Source organism: Vanessa cardui, chromosome 26 (genome assembly GCF_905220365.1).
Source record: "Vanessa cardui chromosome 26, ilVanCard2.1, whole genome shotgun sequence".
NCBI classification, from domain to species: Eukaryota; Metazoa; Arthropoda; class Insecta; order Lepidoptera; family Nymphalidae; genus Vanessa; species Vanessa cardui.
In genome coordinates this window covers 3,418,084-3,433,318 of record NC_061148.1, presented here as the reverse complement: position 1 = coordinate 3,433,318, position 15,235 = coordinate 3,418,084, and the positions used below count along the sequence as shown (strand labels likewise).

Sequence of the window (15,235 nt, the reverse complement as noted above, 5' to 3'; positions counted from 1 at the left end):
AACATAGTAATGCCGATAATAATTGAACGTTGTAAGACGTGATTTTGAGTGAATAAATCTATATTAGTGGTGGATTCATCGTCGTTTGAGAGACTTGACCTCAGAGTAATCCTTAGCATACAAAAGGGACACTTTTTATTGTTTGTTATATAGTGTAACGCTTCAAAGTTATCAAATTCAATTTAGGATTTGTTAGCACTCAAATCTTATTTTAGGTTGTGCTTCATAATAATAAGAGCATGCATCGTAACCGATGATTGCGAGTTCAAACCTTGGCAAGCATTACTGAATATGCATGTGCTTAATTTGTGTTTATAATTCATCTCGTGCTCGGCAGCGAAAGGAAACATAGTAAGGAAACCTGCATGTGTCTAATTCATAGAAATTTCGCCACATGTGTATTTCACCAACTCATTGGAACATCGTGGTGGATGATATGATCCAAACCTTTTCCTCAAAGAGAGAAGAGGCCTTAGCCATATACCTGGCCTTTCCTGAATCCACCCCTGAGTTCTACGGGTAATAAACTAATTAATTTAACATTTAAATAACATATCTATGTAAATAAAATACCATTAAACTAATTTATGCTTATCCATGCATCTACATTATTTGTATTGTATCTGAATTATATATGCACAAAATTAAATTACAATACAGTTTCGCTCAGTTGAAATAAATAAAACTAAATTAAAAATACGGTTTACTTTTCGTATATATTTTTATGAACGTTTTCTTTATCAAATATCTAAGGTAATCAAAATTAACGATAATCGTTTTTTACAAAGCCTTTTGATCGCATCCGTAAAAGTTAAACTGCCGTTCGTCGAACTGTCATGTCATTGGAATTTCATGGATCGAAATATTTCGATTATATAGTACGACATAAATTAGATGTAGTATCGGAAAATGCAATGAAATGAAAATAGAACCGATTGCTGTCGATTCACACGATCAATAGATATAGCACCCTATCGCGCCATTCGATGCTATTCGTCGCTATAGATTCTCGCGTCAGAGAAAGCAAATTCATGTTAATCGACGTGTCAAATTGACGAATATATTAAGTCATATGATATTACAAGTTATAACGTTATGCAAAGATCATATTCACATGAAAAATAAATATTGATAATTTGGGATAGCGTACTCAATTCGGATGTGATCGGTTTTACGAATTTTGCTGATGCTACATCTAAGTTGTGTCGTACTATACGTATTTTGCGAGTGTTTTTTTATCGATTCGAATATCATTATTTTTTTATTTTTTTACGACTTATAATTTGGATAGGTAATAAAATGTAATATGAATTAACGTTCAATTATCATTTTTTAACTTAAAATTTATGTTTATAGATCATCACTGTCCTTTTATCACCAACCTTAACTCACATGAGTCGAGATGGGCCCAGTGGTTAGAACGCGTGCATCTTAACCGATGATTGCGGGTTCAAACCCAGGCAAGCAACGCTCTTTCATGTGCTTAATTTGTCTTTATAATTCACCTCGTGCTCAGCGGTGAGGAAACCTGCATGTGACAAATTTCATAGAAATTCTGCCACATGTGCATTCCACCAAACCGCATTGGAACAGCGGGGTGGAATATGTTCCAAAACCCTCTCCTCAAAGGGAGAGGAGGCCTTTAGCCCAGCAGTGGGAATTTACAGGCTGTTGTTGTTAACTCATTTAAAATTCCAAATTAAGTCATTAAGATAACATAAAGAAATTATGTTTAACTAAACATCCATTAACAATGTTATAAGCAGAGACGGCTTCAGCGTTTCATTATACTTTAAGCGCCTTATAATTTATGCATCTTGTATAGAGCTTCTGTCTAGGATTATGAGGATTTGTCAAAGTTTGAACACTGGTTAGGGTAGTATTAAATATATTAATGGTTTTGAAACTTTTTCATTTTGATTTATTTAATTTCTAACTACACCCTATTAATAGTGAGTACATCATATTTTTATTTATATGACTAGTATATAGTTTGACGACCTCCGTAGTCGAGTGGTGTGTACACCGGTTTCATGGGTACGCCACTCCGAGGTCCTGGGTTTGATTCCCGGCTGAGTCGATGTAGATTATCATTTTTTATGTTGTCTTGGGTCTGGGTGTTTGTGGTACCGTCGTTACTTCTGATTTCCATAACACAAGTGCTTTAACTACTTACATTGGGATCAGAGTAATGTATGTGATATTGTCTCATATTTATTAAAAAAAAAAAAACAAATCCTAATCACCAAAATTGATGCCATCTATCGGTCAGTCTACCGAGGTAAAAATTCACTAAAAACACTTTAAAGGAATCGGCAGTCTTAGTTCTTGAATTTTAATTAACTGACTAGACGCTATACATACCTACTCGTTCTGTAAAGTTAAGTTTAAATAGTTAAGTCAAAACATCGCAATTTATCTTCAACGTACAAATTAGTTAAGCTTACACTGTTCCAAGCCAATCTACAACTGTAGATAAGACTGTGGATGTGTGACACACACATATTTAACTATGGATCATTTTGATAGCAAGCTAAGTTAACGTTGTACATGTGTGTGTGACCTTATATTACAGAGATACTCACCCATACATAGGCTCCGCATAATTTATAGGAAATTCACAAGTCACATTCAAGTACACGTGGGAATGGTTTGACGAACAATAATCTTCTGATGTGAAATTAGAATATTCTAAGCTGTCCGTTGCATTCTCATTAAAACTATAATTTAATCTTGGTACATCTATAACGTCGTTCGTAAATGTGATGTCTATTCCAGGTTTAAACGTCTTCGAGTAGTTTTGCTCTGGACTGAAGTTGTCGGTCCATTCGTTCGGCGCCGCCATTTTGTTTTGTTTAATCTGTTACCTCACGCTTGAAAGTGGCATGTTGATTTTTTAATTTTGGTGTAACTGTCGATGGTCACGTCATTCTTGCGTCATTGTATCTGTGGAAAAAAAAACATATATTTTATTTTCGTGGTTATTTTTAAAATAAACTAAAAAATAACATTTTTAAATAACTTAATTACAAACATCGATATATTTTTGTTTAGTGACCCAGCGACTTTATGGTCTTGTCATCGAAAATGAGTAAATAAAAAAATAAAAAGCTATTTAGATTCTTTCATATAACGCTAAGTTTTTATGTATAATGTGCTTATAAATCTTCTTGTTTGTATATATGGCCGTGGATCCCTTGCATTCAACCCCGGTTCGGACAGATAGGAAGTTATTGGGCTTTCCTATCGAAAAAAATCTCAGTAATAGGACATTGAAAGTTGGAAGTATACAATCCGTTGATCCTGCATCTGATCTCCTTCCAATCGTCTCACACTTGCTGACCAATCTTAATATATAAAAATCCAGTGTCACAATGTATGTTCCCAGTGAACTCTTCACCAACTCAACCGATATTGATGAAATTTGGCATTTATGTGTAATTTGGTCCAACTTAAGAGATAGGATAGTTTTCATTTCGATTATGGGCTTAATGATTTATAAATAACAATAAACTGATTATCAAAGTTGATTGTTGTTATTAATTGTAAGTTACGAAAATTTCGAACAGATGGCGCCTCACATAGGATTTTTTACAGAAATCTGTCAGACCGTTTATCATTAACTTATCATAGATGGCGCTACCGTTGAATTTTAGATTTCATTTTCCACTACACGTGGTGCTGGCCGTTTTTTGATCGATACTCTCTGTGACATCGCTTTTTCTGGATCATTTTTCATTTTATTTTCATTTGTTGTATATTATTTTGGATATCTATATAGCTACTAATTTACAGTTACATAATGCAGTGAAATATAAGAACAACAAAATAATAGTACAAGGAATTTATTCACATAAAATTTTCAGTAAAATGCCACCAAAAAAATCTAACAACAATGCCCGTAGCAAAAGAGCTCGACAGGGAAAGTTGTATTATTACCACTCCCTACTCCGCCTGAACCTTTGAAATCTCTTCTTTCTGGCATTTCAAATGAAGACACGAAAGTTTAATTCTTGCTTTCAAATGACATCATTTGGAGCATCAAAAATTTGCGATCTCTCAACTGATGGTCGTAATTTTGAAACAACATTTAAAATACAAGGACAAGTGTACCATAAAATAGGGTCATTGATGCCAATGCCAAATGAAGATCCAAAATTTCTCTAAATCTATTTTATGGGCAGTTGTGAAGAACGTGTGACAACGCGATGCCAGTATAATTTTATTGAACAAGCAGAAGTCAGCAATCTATATATATATTGAAGAAGCAATCTGATTCAATTGTTTAAAAGAGTATCACCACAATTAAAAGGTGACAATTATCAAATCGTCATTAAAGCTGACAAAGTACCATCGGGAGGACACGCTGGCAGGTTCAATGCGCCAACTGTAGATGAAGTTGCGATTATTATGGTCGTTGATCCAGTTGACAACAGATCTATAAAAATTACCCGCCGAGATAATACTGTGAGTAGAATTTCAGATATACACCGTTCGTACGACGCACTCCAGTACCCATTGATATTCTGGCAAGGACAAGACGAATATCACATCAATATCAAACAGCGTGATCCAATTAATGGTAATGAATTAAATAAAAAAGTTAATTCAATGAATTACTACGCGCATCGATTAATGATTAGACATAATCAGGACAACTATATTCTTCGATATCGTCAGTTGTATCATCAATACGTCGTGGATATGTTTGCTAAAATTGAAAGTGAACGCTTGCGATTCATTCGGTTTAACCAAGTTAAATTACGATCAGAGGATTACATCCACTTACGAGATGTTGTTGTTGGAAACATCGATGGAAACTTAAACACCAATGAAATCGGCAGTGCGTTTATATTACCTTCAAGCTACATACGTGTAGGAAGACCATCAAGTTTATTTGTGCTAACAAAAGACAGGTTGACCAAAAATATTGTACATCGACTGGCGCTTCAGTAAACTTTAATGTGATAAACTGTGATTTATTTTAATTAAAGGTTATCAGAGTATTTATAAATAAAATGAAATTAAAAATGCTATGTTAATTTGTGTTAAATTTTGTCTTTTAAATCCTTCCTTAATCACTCAGCCACAGCAACGCGTGGCCGGGTCTGCTAGTCAGATTATAAGAGACAGTGAACAGAGAGTATACCTACCAGGCAGGATATTCTACATACATATTTAATTCTATTTAACAAACATGACTTTGTATTTAAATGTTGAACAGTAACTACTGATTTTTTTTTTTCGGTAAAGATTTTACATTCAGAACCGTTGGTATCTTCACTTAATATAGTTTGTTAAATGACTTAAATCAAATGTGCTTTTGAATTTTGCACTATGATATATCCTACGCAGTTAATAACTCACGCTTAAGATTAGCCGCCGTGACTAAAATCGGACAAACGACATCAACCACCCATCCGGATGGGAGAATCTTGGAATATGCTTTAAACCTTCACATCAATAGGAGACGAAACTTTTGTCTGATCATGGGAAATTTTACAAGATGTTACTTTTAATTGATATTCTTACTTAGTCGAATAATATCAAGTGATTTCCCAAATATAACTAATTCTGTTTAACATTTTAGTGTAAAGTAAAGCGAGTAAAAGCGCCGTCAAGCCGCTTGAAAAGCCTTTGAAGTGTATGGAAAGCAGTACGTCCTGAAGAGACGCTTTCTTAAGCAAGATTGGAGCTTCTGAATGGCAATTTCGGTTTTCCATTCAAAATGTGCATTTGTAGACTTAACATGTATTAAATTAAGGTTCTTACATTGGAAAAGAGAAGTATATAATTTTACATAATGCCTATATCTTTGCATTACATTTTTTATTAAAGTCTAAAGTAGATTACAGGAACGAGAACAATTGGAAAGTAACAGTCTGTTTGTTTCGGTACAAACTAGATAGTACATAGCACCGGATAAATTCGTAAAACCGATCACATCCGAATTAAGTGACTTCAAAATCATCAATATTTATTAATATCTTAAGCAGAATTGATCTTGAAGATTGATGATTGATTTTTTTATAATTTGTCAATGTTACATTTTTTTAAACTATATAGTTTGGCGGACGAGCATATGGCCCTGATGAAACAAAATATTAAACATTCCTTACATCGCCAATGCGCCACAAACTTTGGGAACTAAAATGTTATGTTCCTTGTGCCTGTAACTACACTGGCTCACTCACCCTTCAAAGCGGAACACAACAATACTAAGTACTGTTGTTTTGCAGTAGAATCAGATATTCTATTTTAAATGTGTGGCACCAAGTTTAAAATATTTCATACTATAAATCCGCAGGTTCAGCTAATATGTTATAAGCGACGATTAAGATATCTCCTAAAAACCAATTTCAATTCAATTGTTACATTATAATAAAAAAATCTTAATAATTTTTTGTACAATATTATCGTGTTCACTTGAAATTTAATTCTATTTTACAATAATTTGTCATACAAAGGACTCCCTTGAGGCTTAACGCTAATTTAATTACGTGACGGTACACTTTGTTACGGAAAATGTCTTTATTTAGCGTCTCTTCTATTTATTTTAAAGGCTCGATCGGTGACGTCACTTGATTTAAATCGCTTCAGGTTTCTATGTCGTTTATAGAACAAAATGGCGGGTGATGTAGAGTTATGAAATATATAGAGATATAAATAGTAATATTATATTTTTGGTGACTCTATTAGAAAGTACTAAACACTTTTTTGTTAAGGTTAACGCATTTTTGAAGATTTGTGATCAGTTACTAAGACATCATAATCGCTGTATATTTAGTTACATATTGTTTCTATATTTATAACGAAGAAAAATCGATTTGTATACACTTAAGTTAAAGATATTAGTATAAGCTGTGATGGCCCAGTGATTAGAACGCTTGTATCTTAACCGACGATCGCGGATTCAAATCCAGGCAAGCACCACTACATATATGTGCTTAATTTATGTTTATAATTCGTCTCGTGCTCGGCGGTGAAGGAAAATATCGTGAAGAAATCTGCATGTGTCTAATTTCATCGAAATTCTGCCACATGTGCATTCCACCAACCTGCATTGGAACAGTGTCGAATATGTTCCAAACTCTCTCCTTAATGAAAGAGGAGGCCTTAGCCCAGCAGTGGGAAATTTACAGGCTGTTACTTTACTTTTATACCTGGTATTTTCACCCACGTTAATATTATGTCATAAATATCTGTTCCGTATTATAATTGCGTAAAATCTTAAAATGAGATCTTATTTGTTTTTAAGTGTTAATTGCAGAAACTTATGCAAGTTCAAATAATCTTGATAGTATGATTTGTGTAAGTCCGAATAAATCACAGCCATTGTCTGTATTGTAAAAAAAAATGAAGAAGTCAAACAGGTATCAGTGTAATTGAGGTTGAGGAATTAAAGTTAAAAACAATCGCAAGAATCAAATTAAGAAACATTAAATGGTATGTCTATTCGTTTATTCTTGTACTTTATAAATAATTGAAATTTTTATAACTTCATGGAATTAAAATTATTTGATATATATATACATTTTTACACGTACTCTCCGATCGAAACATTGTTAGGTTTGGAGTGTCTTGACCCAGAATATTTAATTTCGACACAGAGAAGATCTTGAGAACCAGTAAAGAGAAAACTTGAATTTTATTAATCTCACACTCAGTATTTAAAGAATATTTGAGGGATAAAGTCTTAAAAGAACAAATCATAGCGCAGGAACAATTTTAGTAGGCGAACAATTGTGAAAAATTAAGTGCATGAATTTATATGATACATATGTATATTGATTGTCGTAATCCGTAGGGATGTCTACTAATCAAAGATATCGAATTCAAAACCAGGCAGACTTAGTGCTCAATTTCTGTTTTAATCGAGCTTGTGGTGTGACATAACATCGGAGCGAAACTTGCATGTACTGGATGAAAATCTGCTACGTTGGTTTCTCGACAAGGCCTCAGCTTAGTGATAGATCCTTTACATGGTCACGGGTACGCCAATCCGAGGTCCCGGGTTCGATTCCTGACCGAGTCGATGTAGAATCAGTTCATTAGTTTTCTATGTTGTCTTGGGTCTGGGTGTTTGTGGTAGCGTCTTTACTTCTGAATTTTCCTCACACAAGTGCGTTAGCTACTTACATTCAGATTAGAGTAATATATGTGATGTTGTCCAATATTTATTAATTATATTATTATGTCGTTAGTATATAATCGCCGTCCGTCGATATGTATTATAGTTTTTTTAGTTAATAATAAAGTTAAGTAAGTTTATAATAAATATACATAACGGGCACGGCAGATACCTCCGTTGTTATTCCGTTGTGAAAATATTTAATTTTATTCATTAAATAGTATACAACAAATTCGTTTACTGCTTCCTGTCCCTATGTATGCTTAGATTTTTAAAATTTTGCAACGGATGCGGTTTTTTAGTGGATGCAACACTGCACACAATATATTAGTGTCTGACTTAAAAACTGGAAACAATTTAAGACATTCTGTACTATATTTAGTATCATTATGTTATACGTGGTACTTATATCAAAGAACCTATGATTACGCGTAAAAGCGGTGATTTTTTTTTTGGAATATGTTGGCGGGCGAGCATATGCCCACCTGATGGCAAGTGGTCACCATCACCCATAGACAATGACGCTGTAAGAAATATTAACTATTTCAGACATCGTCAATGCGCCACTTTGGGAACTAAGATGCTATGTCCCTTCTGCCTGTAGTTACACTGACTCACTCATCCTTCAAACCGGAACACAACAATACTGCGTACTGTTGTTTAGCGGTAGAATATCTGATGAGTGGGTGGTACCTACCCAGGCGGGCTTGCACAAAGCCCTACCACCAAGTAAATTAAGTAAATGTCTTATATAATTTTTTTTTTTTTTTTTTTATTCTCTCCCACATTACATATATTACAGTTTAAACGTATCTTAATAATAAGTACAATAATGTGTGGGAGACAGGAGCCCAAACTAGGTTGCCCTGTGCTAAGGGTCTCCTGGCTCCACCTCTAGGATATCAACAATTTGTTATATAAAATTACATGTAATATGAAAAAGACCAAACATGATATAGACATTGTAAATTATGAAATAAAGACAAATAAAATGAAAAGTAATTAATGTTCGTGACTTTGTTGTATGTGTGCGCGCATGTGTGTGTGAGTTAGTCGGATCGTGGTTATGTATAGCCATTACATTATTATTTTTTCTGTCTCGTCATAGTCAAGTGTTAATAGCCAATCAGTTAGTTTTTTCTTACATGAGAATTTCATTTAATTTGAGATTGTAAGTATTCTATTTATCTTATTATACAGCCTTCCTACTTTAAAATTATAAAATTTTTGGGCAAAAAAAGTTTGAACTCTTTGAGTTTCACAGACCTCATAAGATCTTCTTGAGTCAACTGTATCTATTTGTGCTGTATTTATCATTGAGTGTTTTTTTAAAATCATATTTTGTATGTAAAGTTTTCTGACAGATAGAACATTTGCCTCCTTATATACATTTACAGTTGGGAATAAGCGAGGCTTAGAGAGAGCTACTTTAAGCAACATTCTTTGAGCTCTTTCCACCTCAATTATGAGCGTTTTACTCGAGCCGCCCCAAACTGATATGCAATATGCTATTAAAGATTGGCATAATGATATATAAACAGTCTTGACGAGTCTCCAGTCAGCGATATTTCTTAAATTTTTAAAGATATAAGTGAGTTTTCTAATTTTTTGACTTATTTGCATTTGCATTAAATATATATATCACTGTACATTGTTTTGTTTTGTTCTCTCTCGTGTGGTGAAAGTTACATCATAAATATGGACTCTCAATTATCTCCATATCCGACTCACGTCAACGCCATTCAGATCTCAATATCATAACTTAACGAATATCAAACGCCGTTAAGTTTGTTTGTCCTGCATTTGATCGCGAACTCAGCGGCTGAGATGGCATTCACTTTGACAGTTAAGTCTTGTTAGGACTTGTCAGAGATACAACTCGGGTTGATATCAAGCGCTTTTCGGATTGAGAGCTTTTGAATTACGATTCGAGGTTTGAAAATTTTGATTCGACTTCAAACTAAACTATCAAACTTTACAAGATTGGCACAAGTTTAGTTTGTGAATTAGCTGTGTGTAGTTGTAAACCAAAATCTACAATAGCGCGATTTTTAAAATATTTTCTTTTTTGCCTCACATAACCTCTCCGTGGAATCAGCTTTAGCAGACGGTTTTTCCGAACCGATACGACTTAGGAACCTTCAAGAAAAGAATGTACTCCTTTCTTAAAGGCCGGCAACGCACCTGCAAGCCCCCTGGTGTTGCAGATGTCCATGGGCGTTGGTAGTCACTTTCCATCATGTGAGCCTCCTGCTTGTTTGCCACTTATCACATAAAAAAATTGTACGCGTCTTGGGAGTAATCAATAAAATTTAATAAAAACAAAAATTTAAATAATTTGCTCCCTTACAGGTAATTTGCTCCTTCAAACTTTAATAACTTCTGTATGCATATTGTATATTACAACATTAAATTTTTAAACTGAATTGCTTGGTGGTAGGGCTTTCCATAGATATTCTACCGCTAAACAACAGTACGCATGTACTGTATTCCATTTTTTTTAATTAGTAAATATGACCAAACATCATTCATTATGACACTGAATACTTAAGCAGGGTTCACTTGGGGTCAACAACTACCTACTTCATCTTATAAGTCGATTAATTGGGCTCACTGATACCATCTAACAATGAGCTATCCTTGAAATTTGAGCTTTACGACCAATTATCAAGAACCCTATATTTACAATTTAAGGGTTTTATCTATACATACAATAAAATTTTAATAAATATACATATACGTATTTATAAACGGTAGATATATAAAATTATAACAGTTGATTTACCAGAATCTCGTGAACAAGACGTAGATTCGTAGATGATGACGGAATATCGAGCTCCAAGGGATAAAAATAAAAAAAAAACATGTTAAATGTCCCGCAAATAATAACTGTAACAATAAAAATAACCATGGTAATATAAAAAAAATGTTTGTGTTTGTTCTTGCTAATCTCTAGAACGACTAGACCAATTTTGATGGAATGTTTCACGAGCAGTCGCTTTATGTAATTTTTTTTTGTCGCATCAACACCTGTGGTAATTGCAATTTAGTTATTAATTGCAATTTACAACATTATCCTGATTTATCAAATATTTATACAAGAATGGAAAAAGGCAATGGATAGTTAGAGAGTGGTACTAAGGCTGAATAAGAAAAAAAAAAATTAAAAACGTAAACAAAATAAAAAAAAAATCCATCGACACACTCCAATTCTTGTGAATAAACGAGAAGTTTAATGGGACATCACTAGTATAATATTAATATGTAGATTATTTGGTAGTACTTTTACTTAATAACTTAAGTAATTTTTTCTTTTGCTTATATTACATCAAGTTTTTTATTGTCTCCAGAGAATCTTAATTTTACATCGTAAAAAAAATTCTATAATATTTTACCCTAAAAGCTCGTAGCATTTGATGGATTCGGGCGTGGCGTACGTAAACAATATTTTGAAAATGTATTTTTGGTCTCATTTGATAAACAAAATTGTCAAAAATAGTCTGTAATCTCTACATAATATAGAACAAAATCGCTTCCCATCGTTTGTACGTTTAGACCTTTTAAACTATACAATGGATTTTAATGCGGTTTTTATTAATAAATAGAGTGTATTATTAAGTGGCGTAAATACAATGTGCATTTAATGTAGATCAATGTGCCCCAAAACTTACTGTTATAGCTGTATATATAAAAAAAATGAAGTATATATACTATAAGAAGCATTGTACCCGTGTGAAGTCAGGGCGGGTCACTAATTGTACAGACAGACTAAGAAAACCTTCGTCAGTTTTCAAATTAATTCCTTTATCAAGTTTTAAGCTCTTAGTACCTTTTGAATCTAAACATCAAATCATTGCGACGCAATATGTCATTTCCGATCGGTAAAACAGATTATCGGTCGTACTGAGCACCCGAAAATAGATCTTAAGGTAACGAACCTTTTCTTACCCTGACTGTACATATAAACCAAGTTTCTTGCCGTTTCTTCTTGCTTTCCGGAACGGTGGTAGTATTTAATTATTGACGATTTAAAAATGCTTCATTGTGAAGTTTACTTTAATAAATTGATTTTATTTGATTTATTGAACAAAACCGCATCGAAATCCGTTGCGTAGTGTTAAAAACGAATATACAAAAAAAGACACAGCAGGAAGGGAGTTTGTTTTATACTACATATGTACAAATTATATACACGAGAAAAGAATTTCTACATTCCTAGCAGGCATAAAATGGATTTTACTTTTTATGTTTAATAGAAAAAAATTGTGAGGAAACTTGCTTAGGGTTAGAAATGCTACTCTCAAGAGAACAGTCCGCCTTACCGAGGTAAGCCGAATTTTTATGTGATGACATATACATATTGTTATATTATCTGAATCACCCCAGATACGTCCTTGCCATTGTTGTATCTAAATTATAGTTTTTATATATGTTTAAATGTACTTGCAATAAACATCAATTAATCAAAATAAACTTGGTTAAAGTAGGCTTTTACAAGCCATTTTAAATAGTCATTTAAGAATTAAGTGAAGCTACAACCGGTTCGAAAAGTAGCTTCTACCGAGAAGAACGGACAAAATAATTAGTAGTTACTCTTTTTCAACATTTAAAAAATACATTCATGTTAGTTAAATATAATTAATTATACATGTATATAATATATATAGCCTAGAAATCTACAAGTATTAATTCCACACTTTTTTATCGTCTGCATAATCTAGTACTGAATAATATACCTTCTTTACCAAATTGTTTTTTTACAAATGATAGAAATATATGAAACGGCAAAGTTAAAAATGTCTGTGGAATACATTGCCCCAAGAAGGATTTATTGACTTTGCGAAGTCGGAAATATGGCGTTATAAGTTTAATCTTACTTCTTGTTCTAATAAAATGATTGTCACTGATTATATCAAAGTGATCAATGTTATTATGAGTGTACATAATATTGTGGTAAATAAATTGTTTTTGTTATTGACGACAGAATCCCAATTTAAGTGTTAAATAATATTTCATTTTAGATCGAGGTATGATATTTATATAAAAAGCTCAGGTCAAAAACCATCGATAAATAAGGAATATTACTCCGTACAAGATTATATAAAAGATAAAAAGTTTTGCTCTATTACTTATTGATTTGTTCAGAACTAAAATTTTATTAGATTTTTTTTAACTGTATAATATGCTGTGGGCCTTAATGGTCCCTTGAGCATCACTGAGTGGGGAGGCGAGGTAGACCCACATCCCTATGTGGTCTACGCGTACCCTGAGCCCCTGCTCAGGGTACGCGTCCTAACGGTGTCTCGGCGGGCCAAGCCAAATTATGCCAAGTTCATTTATCATCTTCAGAAACATAAATTACACGCTTAATATATCAATAGTTATAAGTTAAAGACGAAATCGCAAAGTTAATCTACTTATTAATAATATTATACCTATACTAAAACCTCAAACACTGAGATGGCCCAATGGTTAGAACGCGTGCATCTTAACCGATGATTGCGGGTTCAAATCCAGGCAACCACCACTGTATATATGTGCTTAATTTGTGTTTATAATTCATCTCGTGCTCGGCGGTGAAGGAAAACATCGTGGGGAAACCTGCATGTGCCTTATTTCATCGAAATTTCTGCCACGTTTGCATTCCACCAACCCGCATTGGAACAGCGTGGTGTATAATGTTGCAAAACTCTCTCCTTAATGGAAGAGGAGGCCTTATCCCAGCAGTGGGAAATTTACAGGCTGTTACTTTACTTTACTTTTTTACTTTTGCTAAAACCTCCTCTGAAATACACGAAACTTTCTAGTAGAAGTTTTATGTGTAATGGTTTAGTAGATTTTCAATCAGGCCTTAAAACGGCTTCATATTTATTTGTTAAGATACAGTGTTGTAAATAACAATATGCCTTATCTATTAATGTTTTAACATAAAGTTAATTAAATTTATCAATCTCTCTATTTATAAAGTTAAACCATAAACATTTACTTGGTGGTAGGGCTTTGAGAAAGCCCGCCTGGTTAGGTACCACTCACTCATTAGATATTCTATCGCTATTAACATGGCTATTTTTATTATTAAAGTTATTAATTTCGGGATATTTACCATGTTTTTTATTTTTGTTCGGTGGAGCTCGATATTTCGACATTGTCTACGGATGTCTTGTTCACGAGTCTGGTAAATATCCCGAAATTAATAACTTTAATAGTACGCAGTATTGTTGTGTTCCGGTTTGAAGGGTGAGTGAGCCAGTGTAACTACAGGCATAAGGGACATAACATTTTAATTCCCAAGGTTGGTGGCGCATTGGCGATGTAAGGAATAGTTAATATTTCTTACAGCGTCATTGTCTATGGGTGATGGTGACCACTTACCATCAAGTGGCTCATATGCTCGTCCGCCAACCAATTCCATAAAAAAATAAACATCCAGATATAAATACGAATAAAACATTAAACAATGAATATATTTGTATTCAAGTTACACAATTTATTTTCACGTCTAGAACATGATCTGAATTAAAAAAAAAGCACATTAAGGAAATATATTACTGATTATTACAACAAAAGACTCTTTGAGACATTGTTATATTCAAAAATGTCGTTCTCATAAACTTTGATGTGGCTTGGTTTGCCTTATCGTTATTTTAATGACGAAATGAGAACGTTGATCCTTTTAAATTTTACCTTTTTTGTTACATTAAAACCTTTTTAATGGGACCTGTTTTATTCCACTTTCAAATAACTTTAATTATCTATAACATCTTGTATAATCACGTGGTATCAAATTTGCCTCTAATATTTAGTCACGTGACTGCGAGTAAATAATTAAGTTGATATGACATTAATATATAGCTTTTTAAATCCAGTGGTTAGAAAGATGTCAAAGGGTGACTGGAAAAAGCCTAGCCTCGACTGCCGGGTAAATTATTTGGACTTGTAAGGTCAGGCCTAAATTCTCCAGTGTTTTTCTTATGGGGATATTTTTATACCAACTGGAAACTCAGTGCTAGATATTGCTAAAACACATCAAATTATATTCTGGTCTACTGACCACTATTACCATTTGTGTATGAGCATCAGTATACGAAGGATTTCGTGAAGCTT

The 15,235-nt window shown here is 33.3% G+C and overlaps 1 protein-coding gene across 1 annotated transcript in view; it reads right to left on the bottom strand.

Annotated features, from left to right (window-relative positions):
* LOC124540776 (sex peptide receptor) overlaps positions 1–15,235 on the bottom strand; it is a 221,813-nt gene that overhangs the window by 42,630 nt on the left and 163,948 nt on the right. Inside the window, exon 3 of the mRNA XM_047118485.1 lies at positions 2,586–2,946. Coding sequence (XP_046974441.1) covers positions 2,586–2,845 — 260 coding nt within the window. The 5' untranslated portion in view covers positions 2,846–2,946. The remainder of the gene's footprint in view (positions 1–2,585; positions 2,947–15,235) is intronic.